This window comes from Palaemon carinicauda, chromosome 42, assembly GCF_036898095.1.
Source record: "Palaemon carinicauda isolate YSFRI2023 chromosome 42, ASM3689809v2, whole genome shotgun sequence".
Classification (NCBI taxonomy): domain Eukaryota; kingdom Metazoa; phylum Arthropoda; class Malacostraca; order Decapoda; family Palaemonidae; genus Palaemon; species Palaemon carinicauda.
This window is the reverse complement of record NC_090766.1, coordinates 8,397,382-8,414,743: the sequence shown is the minus strand read 5'-3', so window position 1 is coordinate 8,414,743 and position 17,362 is coordinate 8,397,382. Positions and strand designations below refer to the sequence as shown.

At 40.0% G+C, this 17,362-nt stretch overlaps 1 protein-coding gene across 1 annotated transcript; it reads left to right on the top strand.

Annotated features, from left to right (window-relative positions):
- Nucleotides 1-590: 590 nt before the first annotated feature.
- Nucleotides 591-10,176, top strand: LOC137632873 (cytadherence high molecular weight protein 1-like). The gene is made up of 5 exons (XM_068364968.1): nucleotides 591-666; nucleotides 1,301-1,450; nucleotides 3,632-3,811; nucleotides 6,788-7,075; nucleotides 10,022-10,176. Exons 1-5 carry the CDS (start codon nucleotides 591-593, stop codon nucleotides 10,174-10,176), a joined length of 849 nt encoding a protein of 282 aa, XP_068221069.1.
- Nucleotides 10,177-17,362: the final 7,186 nt, after the last annotated feature.

Below are 17,362 nucleotides of genomic sequence, written 5' to 3'. Positions count from 1 at the left end.
AAACTGAATACAGATACATAAGTTCAATATATATTCAAAATCAGAACCGTCTGCCAGAGAGTCATAAGCTAGAATGGACAAGATTGAGAGTACGTCTATTGTTAGGGAAAATGTGGATCACCGTTATGTGAAAATCTTCCGAGTACAATCTAAATATATTCACTCCTTAATCGGTCCAAATCGTACGCAGTGTATGATGCCCGATTTTTACACATGTAATACTATAGCGTACATATTGGTCTTCCCATTTTTATAAGTAAACATTACCCTTTAATATTCTTTTCAGATAAAGTGCATTCCTTTTATCAGGTATGATAATCTAATCTAAGTGCGAATGGGCATAAAAGTGTTTTTGCCAATTTTCCCTTTATTTCTTTTAACTCTTCAGAGAATTTCATATTCTGTGTTATTTCCTTTGCTGTGAGGACAAGTCTGCTGCACTATATTTTCTTATTCAATTTCAATTAACCATTTTATCCCCAAGGTAAGGTTAAATTTTGAGCACATTTTGCTATATATTTTTTTTAAATTGCTCTAAGAGGCTTAATTTTTATCATAGAGAGGCCAGGTTGGTCTCATTCTTTTGCAAAATGCCTGAAATTTCTCATAAAATTATCAAAAATATGCAAAAACATGGAAATAACAGCGTTTTGCAAGAACGTACTGGTACGTCCGTTGGGGGTGAAAGTGTTAATGTCACGTAGTAACGAGTTGTACAAGTACTTTAGAGTTGTAAATTTGAAGGATAAGATAATACAAAACTAATTCTTTCATAAATTATTTATTCAATTTTAATATGTAAAGGTGTTTCTCTATAATTACTTAATCAAGTATATCCATTTTCCTCTTGTCTTCATTCTAATAATGCTAAAATGCTGTATTTAGAAAAATATGAATATCAACGGCATATTTCATTTTTTATTACTTTTTCATAAATGTCACTAAGATGTAATGATAATGCATTCATACATCATTAAGCCATTGGCGAGAAAGTAAATTAATGAATGATGTCTTAACATATCCAAAAGATCCTTGTTTTGCTATAATGTCTTCATATGTATAAGTGACAGAGGTGCGTGCACATTTGACGCCCCCCCCCACAATACATACGTATCAAATTTATATACCATTTTATCAGCATAGTATTGTGATATTTTTAATCTCTTTACATCACATAAAACTTAAACCATTTCTTCTTATATTGACCACATATCCTATTGTCCAAGTCATTTGTGCGGTGGGTACAGTCTGGACAGTAACAAGAACAGATGATTAAATACTTATTTTTACCTTACCCTAGTTGGGATAGGGCCTGTAGTGGAAATATTACCTATAGGTGTAGTTGTTTTAGTTGAGATGGTGCTGTCTATGGTTGTAGAAAAGCCTATGGTTGTGGTAGAACTTTTAGTAGAACTAATTCCTGTAGTTGACTTAGTGCCAGTTGAAGTAGGTATGGAAGTGCCTGTAGATGAAGTAGGAGTTGTAGTGGAGATTATTTCTGTAGTGGAAGTAGTTCCAGTTTCAGTGGTGCTACCAGAAGTTGAGGTAGTTCCTGTTGTGGAAGTACTACTTTTATTAGTAGTAGAAGGTGTTGGGGTTGTTGTTCCTTCAGTGGAGCTAATTCCTGTTGTTGAAGTAGTTATGGAAGTGCCTGTAGATGAAGTAGGAGTTGTAGTGGAGATTATTTCTGTAGTGGAAGTAATTCCAGTTTCAGTGGTGCTACTAGAAGTTGAGGTAGTTCCTGTTGTGGAAGTACTACTTTTATTTGTAGTAGAAGGTGTTGGGGTTGTTGTTCCTTCAGTGGAGCTAATTCCTGTAGATGAAGTAGTGCCAGTTGAAGTAGTTATGGAAGTGCCTGTAGATGAAGTAGTAGTTGTAGTGGAGATTATTTCTGTAGTGGAAGTAGTTCCAGTTTCAGTGGTGCTACCAGAAGTTGAGGTAGTTCCTGTTGTGGAAGTACTACTTTTATTTGTAGTAGAAGGTGTTGGGGTTGTTGTTCCTTCAGTAGAGCTAATTCCTGTTGTTGAAGTAGTGCCAGTTGAAGTAGTTATGGAAGTACCTGTAGATGAAGTAGGAGTTGTAGTGGAGATTATTTCTGTAGTGGAAGTAGTTCCAGTTTCAGTGGTGCTACCAGAAGTTGAGGTAGTTCCTGTTGTGGAAGTACTACTTTTATTTGTAATAGAAGATGTTGGGGTTGTTGTTCCTTCAGTGGAGCTAATTCCTGTTGTTGAAGTAGTGCCAGTTGAAGTAGTTATGGAAGTGCCTGTAGATGAAGTAGGAGTTGTAGTGGAGATTATTTCTGTAGTTGAAGTAGTTCCAGTTTCAGTGGTGATAGCAGAAGTTGAGGTAGTTCCTGTTGTGGAAGTACTACTTTTATTTGTAGTAGAAGGTGTTGGGGTTGTTGTTCCTTCAGTGGAGCTAATTCCTGTGGTTGAAGTAGTGCCAGTTGAAGTAGTTATGAAAGTGCCTGTAGATGAAGTAGGAGTTGTAGTGGAGATTATTTCTGTAGTGGAAGTAGTTCCAGTTTCAGTGGTGCTACCAGAAGTTGAGGTAGTTGCTGTTGTGGAAGTACTACTTTTATTTGTAGTAGAAGGTGTTGGGGTTGTTGTTCCTTCAGTGGAGCTAATTCCTGTTGTTGAAGTAGTGCCAGTTGAAGTAGTTATGGAAGTGCCTGTAGATGAAGTAGGAGTTGTAGTGGAGATTATTTCTGTAGTTGAAGTAGTTCCAGTTTCAGTGGTGCTACCAGAAGTTGAGGTAGTTCCTGTTGTGGAAGTACTACTTTTATTTGTAGTAGATGTTGGGGTTGTTGTTCCTTCAGTGGAGCTAATTCCTGTTGTTGAAGTAGTGCCAGTTGAAGTAGTTATGGAAGTGCCTATAGATGAAGTAGGAGTTGTAGTGGAGATTATTTCTGTAGTTGAAGAAGTTCCAGTTTCAGTGGTGCTACCAGAAGTTGAGGTATTTCCTGTTGTGGAAGTACTACTTTTATTTGTAGTAGATGTTGGGGTTGTTGTTCCTTCAGTGGAGCTAATTCCTGTTGTTGAAGTAGTGCCGGTTGAAGTAGTTATGGAAGTGCCTGTAGATGAAGTAGGAGTTGTAGTGGAGATTATTTTTGTAGTTGTAGTAGTTCCAGTTTCAGTGGTGCTACCAGAAGTTGAGGTAGTTCCTATTGTGGAAGTACTACTTTTATTTGTAGTAGAAGGTGTTGGGGTTGTTGTTCCTTCAGTGAAGCTAATTCCTGTTGTTGAAGTAGTGCCAGTTGAAGTAGTTATGGAAGTGCCTGTAGATGAAGTAGGAGTTGTAGTGGAGATTATTTCTGTAGATGAATTAGTTCCAGTTTCAGTGGTGCTACCAGAAGTTGAGGTAGTTCCTGTTGTGGAAGTACTACTTTTATTAGTAGTAGAAGATGTTGGGGTTGTTGTTCCTTCAGTGGAGCTAATTCCTGTTGTTGAAGCAGTGCCAGTTGAAGTAGTTATGGAAGTGCCTGTAGATGAAGTAGTATTTGTGGAGGAATTTATTTCTGTAGTTGAAGTAGTTCCAGTTTTAGTGGTGCTACCAGAAGTTGTGGTAGTTCCTGTTGTGGAAGTACTACTTTTATTTGTAGTAGAAGATGTTGGGGTTGTTGTTCCTTCAGTGCAGCTAATTCCTGTTGTTGAAGTAGTGCCAGTTGAAGTAGTTATGGAAGTGCCTGTAGATGAAGTAGTATTTGTGGAGGAAATTATTTCTGTAGTTGAAGTAGTTCCAGTTTTAGTGGTGCTACAAGAAGTTGTGGTAGTTCCTGTTGTGGAAGTACTACTTTTATTTGTAGTAGACGGTGTTGCGGTTGTTGTTCCTTCAGTGGAGCTAATTCTTGTAGTTGAAGTAGTACCAGTTGAAGTAGTTATGGAAGTGCCTGTAGATGAAGTAGGAGTTGTAGTGGAGATTATTTCTGTAGTTGAAGTAGTTCCAGTTTCAGTGGTGCTACCAGAAGTTGAGGTAGTTCCTGATGTGGAAGTACTACTTTTATTTGTAGTAGAAGGTGTTGAGGTTGTTGTTCCTTCAGTGGAGCTAATTCCTGTTGTTGAAGTAGTGCCAGTTGAAGTAGTTATGGAAGTGTCTGTAGATGAAGTAGGAGTTGTAGTGGAGATTATTTCTGTAGTTGAAGTAGTTCCAGTTTCAGTGGTGCTACCAGAAGTTGAGGTAGTTCCTGTTGTGGGAGTACTACTTTTATTTGTATTAGAAGGTGTTGGGGTTGTTGTTCCTTCAGTGGAGCTAATTCCTGTTGTTGAAGTAGTGCCAGTTGAAGTAGTGAAGGAAGTGCCTGTAGATGAAGTAGGAGTTGTAGTGGAGATTATTTCTGTAGTTGAAGTAGATCCAGTTTCAGTGGTGCTACCAGAAGTTGAGGTTGTTCCTGTTGTGGAAGTACTACTTTTATTTGTAGTAGAAGGTGTTGGGGTTGTTGTTCCTTTAGTGGAGCTAATTCCTGTTGTTGAAGTAATGCCAGTTGAAGTAGTTATGGAAGTGCCTGTAGATGAAGTAGGAGTTGTAGTGGAGATTATTTCTGTAGATGATGTAGTTCCTGTTTCAGTGGTGCTACCAGAAGTTGAGGTAGTTCCTGTTGTGGAAGTACTACTTTTATTTGTAGTAGAAGGTGTTGGGGTTGTTGTTCCTTCAGTGGAGCTAATTCCTGTTGTTGAAGTAGTACCAGTTGAAGTAGTTATGGAAGTGCCTGTAGATGAAGTAGGAGTTGTAGTGGAGATTATTTCTGTAGTGGAAGTAGTTCCAGTTTCAGTGGTGCTACCAGAAGTTGAAGTAGTTCCTGTTGTGGAAGTACTACTTTTATTTGTAGTAGAAGGTGTTGGGGTTGTTGTTCCTTCAGTGGAGCTAATTCCTGTTGTTGAAGTAGTGCCAGTTGAAGTAGTTATGGAAGTGCCTGTAGATGAAGTGGGAGTTGTAGTGGAGATTATTTCTGTAGTGGAAGTAGTTCCAGTTTCAGTGGTGCTACCAGAAGTTGAGGTAGTTCCTGTTGTGGAAGTACTACTTTTATTAGTAGTAGAAGGTGTTGGGGTTGTTGTTCCTTCAGTGGAGCTAATTCCTGTTGTTGAAGTAGTGCCAGTTGAAGTAGTTATGGAAGTGCCTGTAGATGAAGTAGGAGTTGTAGTGGAGATTATTTCTGTAGTGGAAGTAGTTCGAGTTTCAGTGGTGCTACCAGAAGTTGAGGTAGTTCCTGTTGTGGAAGTACTACTTTTATTTGTAGTAGAAGGTGTTGGGGTTGTTGTTCCTTCAGTGGAGCTAATTCCTGTTGTTGAAGTAGTGCCAGTTGAAGTAGTTATGGAAGTGCCTGTAGATGAAGTAGGAGTTGTAGTGGAGATTATTTCTGTAGTTGAAGTAGTTCCAGTTTCAGTGGTGCTACCAGAAGTTTTGGTAGTGCCTGTTGTGGAAGTACTACTTTTATTAGTAGTAGAAGGTGTTGGGGTTGTTGTTCCTTCAGTGGAGCTAATTCCTGTTGTTGAAGTAGTGCCAGTTGAAGTAGTTATGGAAGTGCCTGTAGATGAAGTAGGAGTTGTAGTGGAGATTATTTCTGTAGTTGAAGTAGTTCCAGTTTCAGTGGTGCTACCAGAAGTTTTGGTAGTTCCTGTTGTGGAAGTACTACTTTTATTAGTAGTAGAAGGTGTTGGGGTTGTTGTTCCTTTAGTGGAGCTAATTCCTGTTGTTGAAGTAGTGCCAGTTGAAGTAGTTATGGAAGTGCCTGTAGATGAATTAGGAGTTGTAGTGGAGATTATTTCTGTAGTTGAAGTAGTTCCAGTTTCAGTGGTGCTACCAAAAGTTGAGGTAGTTCCTGATGTGGAAGTACTACTTTTATTTGTAGTAGAAGGTGTTGAGGTAGTTGTTCCTTCAGTGGAGCTAATTCCTGTTGTTGAAGTAGTGCCAGTTGAAGTAGTTATGGAAGTGCCTGTAGATGAATTAGGAGTTGTAGTGGAGATTATTTCTGTAGTTGAAGTAGTTCCAGTTTCAGTGGTGCTACCAGAAGTTGAGGTAGTTCTTGATGTGGAAGTACTACTTTTATTTGTAGTAGAAGGTGTTGAGGTTGTTGTTCCTTCAGTGGAGCTAATTCCTGTTGTTGAAGTAGTGCCAGTTGAAGTAGTTATGGAAGTGTCTGTAGATGAAGTAGGAGTTGTAGTGGAGATTATTTCTGTAGTGGAAGTAGTTCCAGTTTCAGTGGTGCTACCAGAAGTTGAGGTAGTTCCTGTTGTGGAAGTACTACTTTTATTTGTAGTAGAAGGTGTTGGGGTTGTTGTTCCTTTAGTGGAGCTAATTCCTGTTGTTGAAGTAGTGCCAGTTGAAGTAGTTATGGAAGTGCCTGTAGATGAAGTAGGAGTTGTAGTGGAGATTATTTCTGTAGTGGAAGTAGTTCCAGTTTCAGTGGTGCTACCAGAAGTTGAGGTAGTGCCTGTTGTGGAAGTACTACTTTTATTTGTAGTAGAAGGTGTTTGGGTTGTTGTTCCCTTAGTGGAGCTACTTCCTGTTGTTGAAGTAGTGCCAGTTGAAGTAGTTATGGAAGTGCCTGTAGATGAAGTAGGAGTTGTAGTGGAGATTATTTCTGTAGATGAATTAGTTCCAGTTTCAGTGGTGCTACCAGAAGTTGAGGTAGTTCCTGTTGTGGAAGTACTACTTTTATTAGTAGTAGAAGATGTTGGGGTTGTTGTTCCTTCAGTGGAGCTAATTCCTGTTGTTGAAGTAGTGCCAGTTGAAGTAGTTATGGAAGTGCCTGTAGATGAAGTAGGAGTTGTAGTGGAGATTATTTCTGTAGTGGAAGTAGTTCCAGTTTCAGTGGTGCTACCAGAAGTTGAGGTAGTTCCTGTTGTGGAAGTACTATTTTTATCTGTTGTAGAAGGTGTTGGGGTGGTTGTTCCTTTAGTGGAGCTAATTCCTGTTGTTGAAGTAGTGCCAGTTGAAGTAGTTATGGAAGTGCCTGTAGATGAAGTAGGAGTTGTAGTGGAGATTATTTCTGTAGATGAAGTAGTTCCTGTGTCAGTGGTGCTACCAGAAGTTGAGGTAGTTCCTGTTGTGGAAGTACTACTTTTATTAGTAGTAGAAGGTGTTGGGGTTGTTGTTCCTTTAGTGGAGCTAATTCCTGTTGTTGAAGTAGTGCCAGTTGAAGTAGTTATGGAAGTGCCTGTAGATGAAGTAGGAGTTGTAGTGGAGATTATTTCTGTAGTTGAAGTAGTTCCAGTTTCAGTGGTGCTACCAGAAGTTTTGGTAGTGCCTGTTGTGGAAGTACTACTTTTATTTGTAGTAGAAGGTGTTGGGGTTGTTGTTCCTTCAGTGGAGCTAATTCCCGTTGTTGAAGTAGTGCCAGTTGAAGTAGTTATGGAAGTGCCTGTAGATGAAGTAGGAGTTGTAGTGGAGATTATTTCTGTAGTTGAAGTAGATCCAGTTTCAGTGGTGCTACCAGAAGTTTTAGTAGTGCCTGTTGTGGAAGTACTACTTTTATTTGTAGTAGAAGGTGTTGGGGTTGTTGTTCCTTCAGTGGAGCTAATTCCTGTTGTTGAAGTAGTGGCAGTTGAAGTAGTTATGGAAGTGCCTGTAGATGAAGTAGGAGTTGTAGTGGAGATTATTTCTGTAGTTGAAGTAGTTCCAGTTTCAGTGGTGCTACCAGAAGTTGAGGTAATTCCTGTTGTGGAAGTACTACTTTTATTTGTAGTAGAAGGTGTTGGGGTTGTTGTTCCTTCAGTGGAGCTAATTCCAGTTGTTGAAGTAGTTATGGAAGTGCCTGTAGATGAAGTAGGAGTTGTAGTGGAGATTATTTTTGTAGTTGAAGTAGTTCCAGTTTCAGTGGTACTACCAGAAGTCGAGGTATTTCCTGTTGTGGAAGTACTACTTTTATTTGTAGTAGAAGGTGTTGGGGTCGTTGTTCCTTCAGTGGAGCTAATTCCTGTTGTTGAAGTAGTGCCAGTTGAAGTAGTTATGGAAGTGTCTGTAGATGAAGTAGGAGTTGTAGTGGAGATTATTTCTGTAGTTGAAGTAGTTCCAGTTTCAATGGTGCTACCTGAAGTTGAGGTAGTTCCTGTTGTGGAAGTACTACTTTTATTTGTAGTAGAAGGTGTTGGGGTTGTTGTTCCTTCAGTGGAGCTAATTCCTGTTGTTGAAGTAGTGCCAGTTGAAGTAGTTATGGAAGTGTCTGTAGATGAAGTAGGAGTTGTAGTGGAGATTATTTCTGTAGTTGAAGTAGTTCCAGTTTCAGTGGTGCTACCAGAAGTTGAGGTAGTTCCTGCTGTGGAAGTACTACTTTTATTTGTAGTAGAAGATGTTGGGGTTGTTGTTCCTTCAGTGGAGCTAATTCCTGTTGTTGAAGTAGTGCCAGTTGAAGTAGTTATGGAAGTGTCTGTAGATGAAGTAGGAGTTGTAGTGGAGATTATTTCTGTAGTTGAAGTAGTTCCAGTTTCAGTGGTGCTACCAGAAGTTGAGGTAGTTCCTGCTGTGGAAGTACTACTTTTATTTGTAGTAGATGTTGGGGTTGTTGTTCCTTCAGTGGAGCTAATTCCTGTTGTTGAAGTAGTTATGGAAGTGCCTGTAGATGAAGTAGGAGTTGTAGTGGAGATTATTTCTGTAGTTGAAGTAGTTCCAGTTTCAGTGGTACTACCAGAAGTTGAGGTAGTTCCTGTTGTGGAAGTACTACTTTTATTTGTAGTAGAAGGTGTTGGGGTTGTTGTTCCTTCAGTGGAGCTAATTCCTGTTGTTGAAGTAGTTATGGAAGTGCCTGTAGATGAAGTAGGAGTTGTAGTGGAGATTATTTCTGTAGTGGAAGTAGTTCCAGTTTCAGTGGTGCTACCAGAAGTTGAGGTAGTTCCTGTTGTGGAAGTACTACTTTTATTTGTAATAGAAGATGTTGGGGTTGTTGTTCCTTCAGTGGAGCTAATTCCTGTTGTTGAAGTAGTGCCAGTCGAAGTAGTTATGGAAGTGCTTGTAGATGAAGTAGGAGTTTTAGTGGAGATTATTTCTGTAGTGGAAGTAGTTCCAGTTTCAGTGGTGCTACCAGAAGTTGAGGTAGTGCCTGTTGTGGAAGTACTACTTTTATTAGTAGTAGAAGGTGTTGGGGTTGTTGTTTCTTCAGTGGAGCTAATTCCTGTTGTTGAAGTAGTGCCAGTTGAAGTAGTTATGGAAGTGCCTGTAGATGAAGTAGGAGTTGTAGTGGAGATTATTTCTGTAGTGGAAGTAGTTCCAGTTTCAGTGGTGCTACCAGAAGTTGAGGTAGTTCCTGTTGTGGAAGTACTACTTTTATTTGTAGTAGAAGGTGTTGGGGTTGTTATTCCTTCAGTGGAGCTAATTCCTGTTGTTGAAGTAGGGCCAGTTGAAGTAGTTATGGAAGTGCCTGTAGATGAAGTAGGAGTTGTAGTGGAGATTATTTCTGTAGTGGAAGTAGTTCCAATTTCAGTGGTGCTACCAGAAGATGAGGTAGTTCCTGTTGTGGAAGTACTACTTTTATTAGTAGTAGAAGGTGTTGGGGTTGTTGTTCCTTCAGTGGAGTTAATTCCTGTTGTTGAAGTAGTGCCAGTTGAAGTAGTTATGGAAGTGCCTGTAGATAAAGTAGGAGTTGTAGTGGAGATTATTTCTGTAGTGGAAGTAGTTCCAGTTTCAGTGGTGCTACCAGAAGTTGAGGTAGTTCCTGTTGTGGAAGTACTACTTTTATTTGTAGTAGGTGTTGGTGTTGTTGTTTCTTCAGTGGAGCTAATTCCTGTTGTTGAAGTAGTGCCAGTTGAAGTAGTTATGGAATTGCCTGTAGATGAAGTAGGAGTTGTAGTGGAGATTATTTCTGAAGTTGAAGTAGTTCCAGTTTCAGTGGTGCTACCAGAAGTTGGGGTAGTTCCTGTTGTGGAAGTACTACTTTTATTTGTAGTAGAAGGTGTTGGGGTTGTTGTTCCTTCAGTGGAGCTAATTCCTGTTGTTGAAGTAGTGCCAGTTGAAGTAGTTATGGAAGTGCCTGTAGATGAAGTAGGAGTTGTAGTGGAGATTATTTCTGTAGTTGTAGTAGTTCCAGTTTCAGTGGTGCTACCAGAAGTTGAGGTAGTTCCTGTTGTGGAAGTACTACTTTTATTATTAGTAGAAGGTGTTGTGTTTGTTGTTCCTCCAGTGGAGCTAATTCCTGTTGTTGAAGTAGTGCCAGTTGAAGTAGTTATGGAAGTGCCTGTAGTTGAATAAGGGTTTGTTGTGGAGATTATTTCTGTAGTGGAAGTAGTTCCAGTTTCAGTGGTGCTACCAGAAGTTGAGGTAGTTCCTGTTGTGGAAGTACTACTTTTATTAGTAGTAGAAGGTGTTGGGGTTGTTGTTCCTTCAGTGGAGCTAATTCCTGTTGTTGAAGTAGTGCCAGTTGAAGTAGTCATGGAAGTGCCTGTAGATGAAGTAGGAGTTGTAGTGGAGATTATTTCTGTAGTTGAAGTAGTTCGAATATCAGTGGTGCTACCAGAAGTTGAGGTAGTTCCTGTTGTGGAAGTACTACTTTTATTTGTAGTAGAAGGTGTTGGGGTTGTTGTTCCTTCAGTGGAGCTAATTCCTGTTGTTGAAGTAGTGCCAGTTGAAGTAGTTATGGAAGTGCCTGTAGATGAAGTAGGAGTTGTAGTGGAGATTATTTCTGTAGTTGAAGTAGTTCCAGTTTCAGTGGTGCTACCAGAAGTTGAGGTAGTTTCTGTTGTGGAAGTACTACTTTTATTAGTAGTAGAAGATGATGGGGTTGTTGTTCCTTCAGTGGAGCTAATTCCTGCTGTTGAAGTAGTGCCAGTTGAAGTAGTTATGGAAGTGCCTGTAGATGAAGTAGGAGTTTTAGTGGAGATTATTTCTGTAGTTGAAGAAGTTCTAGTTTCAGTTGTGCTACCAGAAGTTGAGGTAGTTCCTGTTGTGGAAGTACTACTTTTATTTGTAGTAGAAGGTGTTGGGGTTGTTGTTCCTTCAGTGGAGCTAATTCCTGTTGTTGAAGTAGTGCCAGTTGAAGTAGATATGGAATTGCCTGTAGATGAAGTAGGAGTTGTAGTGGAGATTATTTCTGTAGTGGAAGTAGTTCCTGTTTCAGTGGTGCTACCAGAAGTTGAGGTAGTTCCTGTTGTGGAAGTACTACTTTTATTTGTAGTAGAAGGTGTTGGGGTTGTTGTTTCTTCAGTGGAGTTAATTCTTGTTGTTGAAGTAGTGCCAGTTGAAGTAGTTATGGAAGTGCCTGGTGATGAAGTAGGAGTTGTAGTGGACATTATTTTTGTAGTTGAAGTAGTTCCAGTTTCATTGGTGCTACCAGAAGTTGAGGTAGTTCCTGTTGTGGAAGTACTACTTTTATTTGTAGTAGAAGGAGTTGGGGTTGTTGTTCCTTCAGTGGAGCTAATTCCTGTTGTTGAAGTAGTGCCAGTTGAAGTAGTTATGGAAGTGCTTGTAGATGAAGTAGGAGTTGTAGTGGAGATTATTTCTGTAGTGGAAGTAGTTCCAGTTTCAGTAGTGCTACCAGAAGTTGAGGTAGTTTCTGTTGTGGAAGTACTACTTTTATTTGTAGTAGAAGGTGTTGGGGTTGTTGTTCCTTCAGTGGAGCTAATTCCTGCTGTTGAAGTAGTGCCAGTTGAAGTAGTTATGGAAGTGCCTGTAGATGAAGTAGGAGTTTTAGTGGAGATTATTTCTGTAGTTGAAGAAGTTCTAGTTTCAGTTGTGCTACCAGAAGTTGAGGTAGTTCCTGTTGTGGAAGTACTACTTTTATTTGTAGTAGAAGGTGTTGGGGTTGTTGTTCCTTCAGTGGAGCTAATTCCTGTTGTTGAAGTAGTGCCAGTTGAAGTAGATATGGAATTGCCTGTAGATGAAGTAGGAGTTGTAGTGGAGATTATTTCTGTAGTGGAAGTAGTTCCAGTTTCAGTGGTGCTACCAGAAGTTGAGGTAGTTCCTGTTGTGGAAGTACTACTTTTATTAGTAGTAGAAGGTGTTGGGGTTGTTGTTCCTTTAGTGGAGCTAATTCCTGTTGTTGATGTAGTGCCAGTTGAAGTAGTTATGGAAGTGCCTGTAGATGAAGTAGGAGTTGTAGTGGAGATTATTTCTGTAGATGAAGTAGTTCCTGTTTCAGTGGTACTACCAGAAGTTGAGGTAGTTCCTGTTGTGGAAGTACTACTTTTATTTGTAGTAGAAGGTGTTGGGGTTGTTGTTCCGTCAGTGGAGCTAATTCCTGTTGTTGAAGTAGTGCCAGTTGAAGTAGTTATGGAAGTGCCTGTAGATGAAGTAGGAGTTGTAGTGGAGATTATTTCTGTAGTTGAAGTTGTTCCAGTTTCAGTGGTGCTACCAGAAGTTGAGGTAGTTCCTGTTGTGGAAGAACTACTTTTATTTGTAGTAGGTGTTGGGGTTGTTGTTCCTTCAGTGGAGCTAATTCCTGTTGTTGAAGTAGTGCCAGTTGAAGTAGTTATGGAAGTGCCTGTAGATGAAGTAGGAGTTGTAGTGGAGATTATTTTTGTAGTTGAAGTAGTTCCAGTTTCAGTGGTGCTACCAGAAGTTGAGGTAGTTCCTGTTGTGGAAGTACTACTTTTATTTGTAGTAGAAGATGTTGGGGTTGTTGTTCCTTCAGTGGAGCTAATTCCTGTTGTTGAAGTAGTGCCAGTTGAAGTAGTTATGGAAGTGCCTGTAGATGAAGTAGGAGTTTTAGTGGAGATTATTTCTGTAGTTGAAGTAGTTCCTGTTTCAGTGGTGCTACCAGAAGTTGAGGTAGTTCCTGTTGTGGAAGTACTACTTTTATTTGTAGTAGAAAATGTTGGGGTTGTTGTTCCTTCAGTGGAGCTAATTCCTGTTGTTGAAGTAGTGCCAGTTGAAGTAGTTATGGAAGTGCCTGTAGATGAAGTAGGAGTTGTAGTGGAGATTATTTCTGTAGTTGAAGTAGTTCCAGTTTCAGTGGTGCTACCAGAAGTTGAGGTAGTTCCTGTTGTGGAAGTACTACTTTTATTTGTAGTAGAAGGTGTTGAGGTTGTTGTTCCTTCAGTGGAGCTAATTCCTGTTGTTGAAGTAGTGCCAGTTGAAGTAGTTATGGAAGTGCCTGTAGATGAAGTAGGAGTTGTAGTGGAGGTTATTTCTGTAGTTGAAGTAGTTCCAGTTTCAGTGGTGCTACCAGAAGTTGAGGTAGTTCCTGTTGTGGAAGTACTACTTTTATTTGTAGTAGTAGATGTTGGGGTATGTGTTCCTTCAGTGGAGCTAATTCCTGTTGTTGAAGTAGTGCCAGTTGAAGTAGTTATGGAAGTGCCTGTAGATGAAGTAGGAGTTGTAGTGGAGATTATTTCTGTAGTGGAAGTAGTTCCAGTTTCAGTGGTGCTACCAGAAGTTTTGGTAGTGCCTGTTGTGGAAGTACTACTTTTATTAGTAGTAGAAGGTGTTGGGGTTGTTGTTCCTTCAGTGGAGCTAATTCCTGTTGTTGAAGAAGTGCCAGTTGAAGTAGTTATGGAAGTGCCTGTAGATGAAGTAGGAGTTGTAGTGGAGATTATTTCTGTAGTTGAAGTAGTTCCAGTTTCAGTGGTGGTACCAGAAGTTGAGGTAGTTCCTGTTGTGGAAGTACTACTTTTATTTGTAGTAGAAGCTGTTGGGGTTGTTGTTCCTTCAGTGGAGCTAATTCCTGTTGTTGAAGTAGTGCCAGTTGAAGTAGTTATGGAAGTGCCTGTAGATGAAGTAGGAGTTGTAGTGGAGATTATTTCTGTAGTGGAAGTAGTTCCAGTTTCAGTGGTGCTACCAGAAGTTTTGGTAGTGCCTGTTGTGGAAGTACTACTTTTATTAGTAGTAGAAGGTGTTGGGGTTGTTGTTCCTTCAGTGGAGCTAATTCCTGTCGTTGAAGTAGTGCCAGTTGAAGTAGTTATGGAAGTGCCTGTAGATGAAGTAGGAGTTGTAGTGGAGATTATTTCTGTAGTTGAAGTAGTTCCAGTTTCAGTGGTGCTACCAGAAGTTGAGGTAGTTCCTGTTGTGGAAGTACTACTTTTATTAGTAGTAGAAGGTGTTGGGGTTGTTGTTCCTTCAGTGGAGCTAATTCCTGTTGTTGAAGTAGTGCCAGTTGAAGTAGTTATGGAAGTGCCTGTAGATGAAGTAGAAGTTGTAGTGGAGATTATTTCTGTAGTTGAAGTAGTTCCAGTTTCAGTGGTGCTACCAGAAGTTGAGGTAGTTCCTGTTGTGGAAGTACTACTTTTATTTGTAGTAGAAGGTGTTGGGGTTGTTGTTCCGTCAGTGGAGCTAATTCCTGTTGTTGAAGTAGTGCCAGTTGAAGTAGTTATGGAAGTGCCTGTAGATGAAGTAGGAGTTGTAGTGGAGATTATTTCTGTAGTTGAAGTTGTTCCAGTTTCAGTGGTGCTACCAGAAGTTGAGGTAGTTCCTGTTGTGGAAGAACTACTTTTATTTGTAGTAGGTGTTGGGGTTGTTGTTCCTTCAGTGGAGCTAATTCCTGTTGTTGAAGTAGTGCCAGTTGAAGTAGTTATGGAAGTGCCTGTAGATGAAGTAGGAGTTGTAGTGGAGATTATTTTTGTAGTTGAAGTAGTTCCAGTTTCAGTGGTGCTACCAGAAGTTTTGGTAGTGCCTGTTGTGGAAGTTCTACTTTTATTTTTAGTAGAAGATGTTGGGGGTGTTGTTCCTTCAGTGGAGTTAATTCCTGTTGTTGAAGGAGTGCCAGTTGAAGTAGTTATGGAAGTGCCTGTAGATGAAGTAGGAGTTGTAGTGGAGATTATTTTTGTAGTTGAAGTAGTTCCAGTTTCAGTGGTGCTACCAGAAGTTGAGGTAGTTCCTGTTTTGGAAGTACTACTTTTATTTGTAGTAGAAGGTGTTGGGGTTGTTGTTCCTTCAGTGGAGCTAATTCCTGTTGTTGAAGTAGTGCCAGTTGAAGTAGTTATGGAAGTGCCTGTAGATGAAGTAGGAGTTGTAGTGGAGATTATTTCTGTAGTTGAAGTAGTTCCAGTTTCAGTGGTGCTACCAGAAGTTGAGGTAGTTCCTGTTGTGGAAGTACTACTTTTATTTGTAGTAGAAGGTGTTTTTGTTGTTGTTCCTTCAGTGGAGCTAATTCCTGTTGTTGAAGTAGTGCCAGTTGAAGTAGTTATGGAAGTGCCTGTAGATGAAGTAGGAGTAGTAGTTGAAATTATTTCTGTAGTGGAAGTAGTTCCAGTTTCAGTGGTGCTACCAGAAGTTTTGGTAGTGCCAGTTGTGGAAATACTACTTTTATTAGTAGTAGAAGGTGTTGGGGTTGTTTTTCCTTCAGTGGAGCTAATTCCTGTTGTTGAAGTAGTGCCTGTTGAAGTAGTTATGGAAGTGCCAGTAGATGAAGTAGGAGTTGTAGTGGAGATTATTTCTGTAGTGGAAGTAGTTCCAGTTTCAGTGGTGCTACCAGAAGTTGAGGTAGTTCCTGCTGTGGAAGTACTACTTTTATTAGTAGTAGAAGGTGTTGGGGTTGTTGTTCCTTCAGTGGAGCTAATTCCTGTTGTTGAAGTAGTGGCAGTTGAAGTAGTTATGGAAGTGCCTGTAGATGAAGTAGGAGTTGTAGTGGAGATTATTTCTGTAGTGGAAGTAGTTCCAGTTTCAGTGGTGCTACCAGAAGTTGAGGTAGTTCCTGTTGTGGAAGTACTACTTTTATTAGTAGTAGAAGTTGTTGGGGTTGTTGTTCCTTCAGTGGAGCTAATTCCTGTTGTTGAAGTAGTCCCAGTTGAAGTAGTTATGGAAGTGCCTGTAGATGAAGTAGGAGTTGTAGTGGAGATTATTTCTGTAGTGGAAGTAGTTCCAGTTTCAGTGGTGCTACCAGAAGTTGAGGTAGTTCCTGTTGTGGAAGTACTACTTTTATTAGAAGTAGAAGGTGTTGGGGCTGTTGTTCCTTCAGTGGAGCTAATTCCTGTTGTTGAAGTAGTGCCAGTTGAAGTAGTTATGGAAGTGCCTGTAGATGAAGTAGGAGTTGTAGTGGAGATTATTTCTGTAGTTGAAGTAGTTCCAGTTTCAGTGGTGCTACCAGAAGTTGAGGTAGTTCTTGTTGTGGAAGTACTACTTTTATTTGTAGTAGAAGGTGTTGGGGTTGTTGTTCCTTCAGTGGAGCTAATTCCTGTTGTTGAAGTAGTGCCAGTTGAAGTAGTTATGGAAGTGCCTGTAGATGAAGTAGGAGTTGTAGTGGAGATTATTTTTGTAGTTGAAGTAGTTCCAGTTTCAGTGGTGCTACCAGAAGTTTTGGTAGTTCCTGTTGTGGAAGTACTACTTTTATTAGTAGTAGAAGGTGTTGGGGTTGTTGTTCCTTTAGTGGAGCTAATTCCTGTTGTTGAAGTAGTGCCAGTTGAAGTAGTTATGGAAGTGCCTGTAGATGAAGTAGGAGTTGTAGTGGAGATTATTTCTGTAGTGGAAGTAGTTCCAGTTTCAGTGGTGCTACCAGAAGTTGAGGTAGTTCCTGTTGTGGAAGTACTACTTTTATTAGAAGTAGAAGGTGTTGGGGTTGTTGTTCCTTCAGTGGAGCTAATTCCTGTTGTTGAAGTAGTGCCAGTTGAAGTAGTTATGGAAGTGCCTGTAGATGAAGTAGGAGTTGTAGTGGAGATTATTTCTGTAGTGGAAGTAGTTCCAGTTTCAGTGGTGCTACCAGAAGTTGAGGTAGTTCCTGTTGTGGAAGTACTACTTTTATTTGTATTAGAAGGTGTTGGGGTTGTTGTTCCTTCAGTGGAGCTAATTCCTGTTGTTGAAGTAGTGCCAGTTGAAGTAGTGCCAGTTGAAGTAGTTATGGAAGTGCCTGTAGATGAAGTAGGAGTTGTAGTGGAGATTATTTCTGTAGTTGAAGTAGTTCCAGTTTCAGTGGTGCTACCAGAAGTTGAGGTAGTTCCTGTTGTGGAAGTACTACTTTTATTTGTAGTAGAAGGTGTTGGGGTTGTTGTTCCTTCAGTGGAGCTAATTCCTGTTGTTGAAGTAGTGCCAGTTGAAGTAGTTATGGAAGTGCCTGTAGATGAAGTAGGAGTTGTAGTGGAGATTATTTCTGTAGTGGAAGTAGTTCCAGTTTCAGTGGTGCTACCAGAAGTTGAGGTAGTGCCTGTTGTGGAAGTACTACTTTTATTAGTAGTAGAAGGTGTTGGGGTTGTTGTTCCTTCAGTGGAGCTAATTCCTGTTGTTGAAGTAGTGCCAGTTGAAGTAGTTATGGAAGTGCCTGTAGATGAAGTAGGAGTTGTAGTGGAGATCATTTTTGTAGTTGAAGTAGTTCCAGTTTCAGTGGTGCTACCAGAAGTTGAGGTAGTTCCTGTTGTGGAAGTACTACTTTTATTTGTAGTAGAAGATGTTGGGGTTGTTGTTCCTTCAGTGGAGCTAATTCCTGTTGTTGAAGTAATGCCAGTTGAAGTAGTTATGGAAGTGCTTGCAGATGAAGTAGGAGTTGTAGTGGAGATTATTTTTGTAGTTGAAGTAG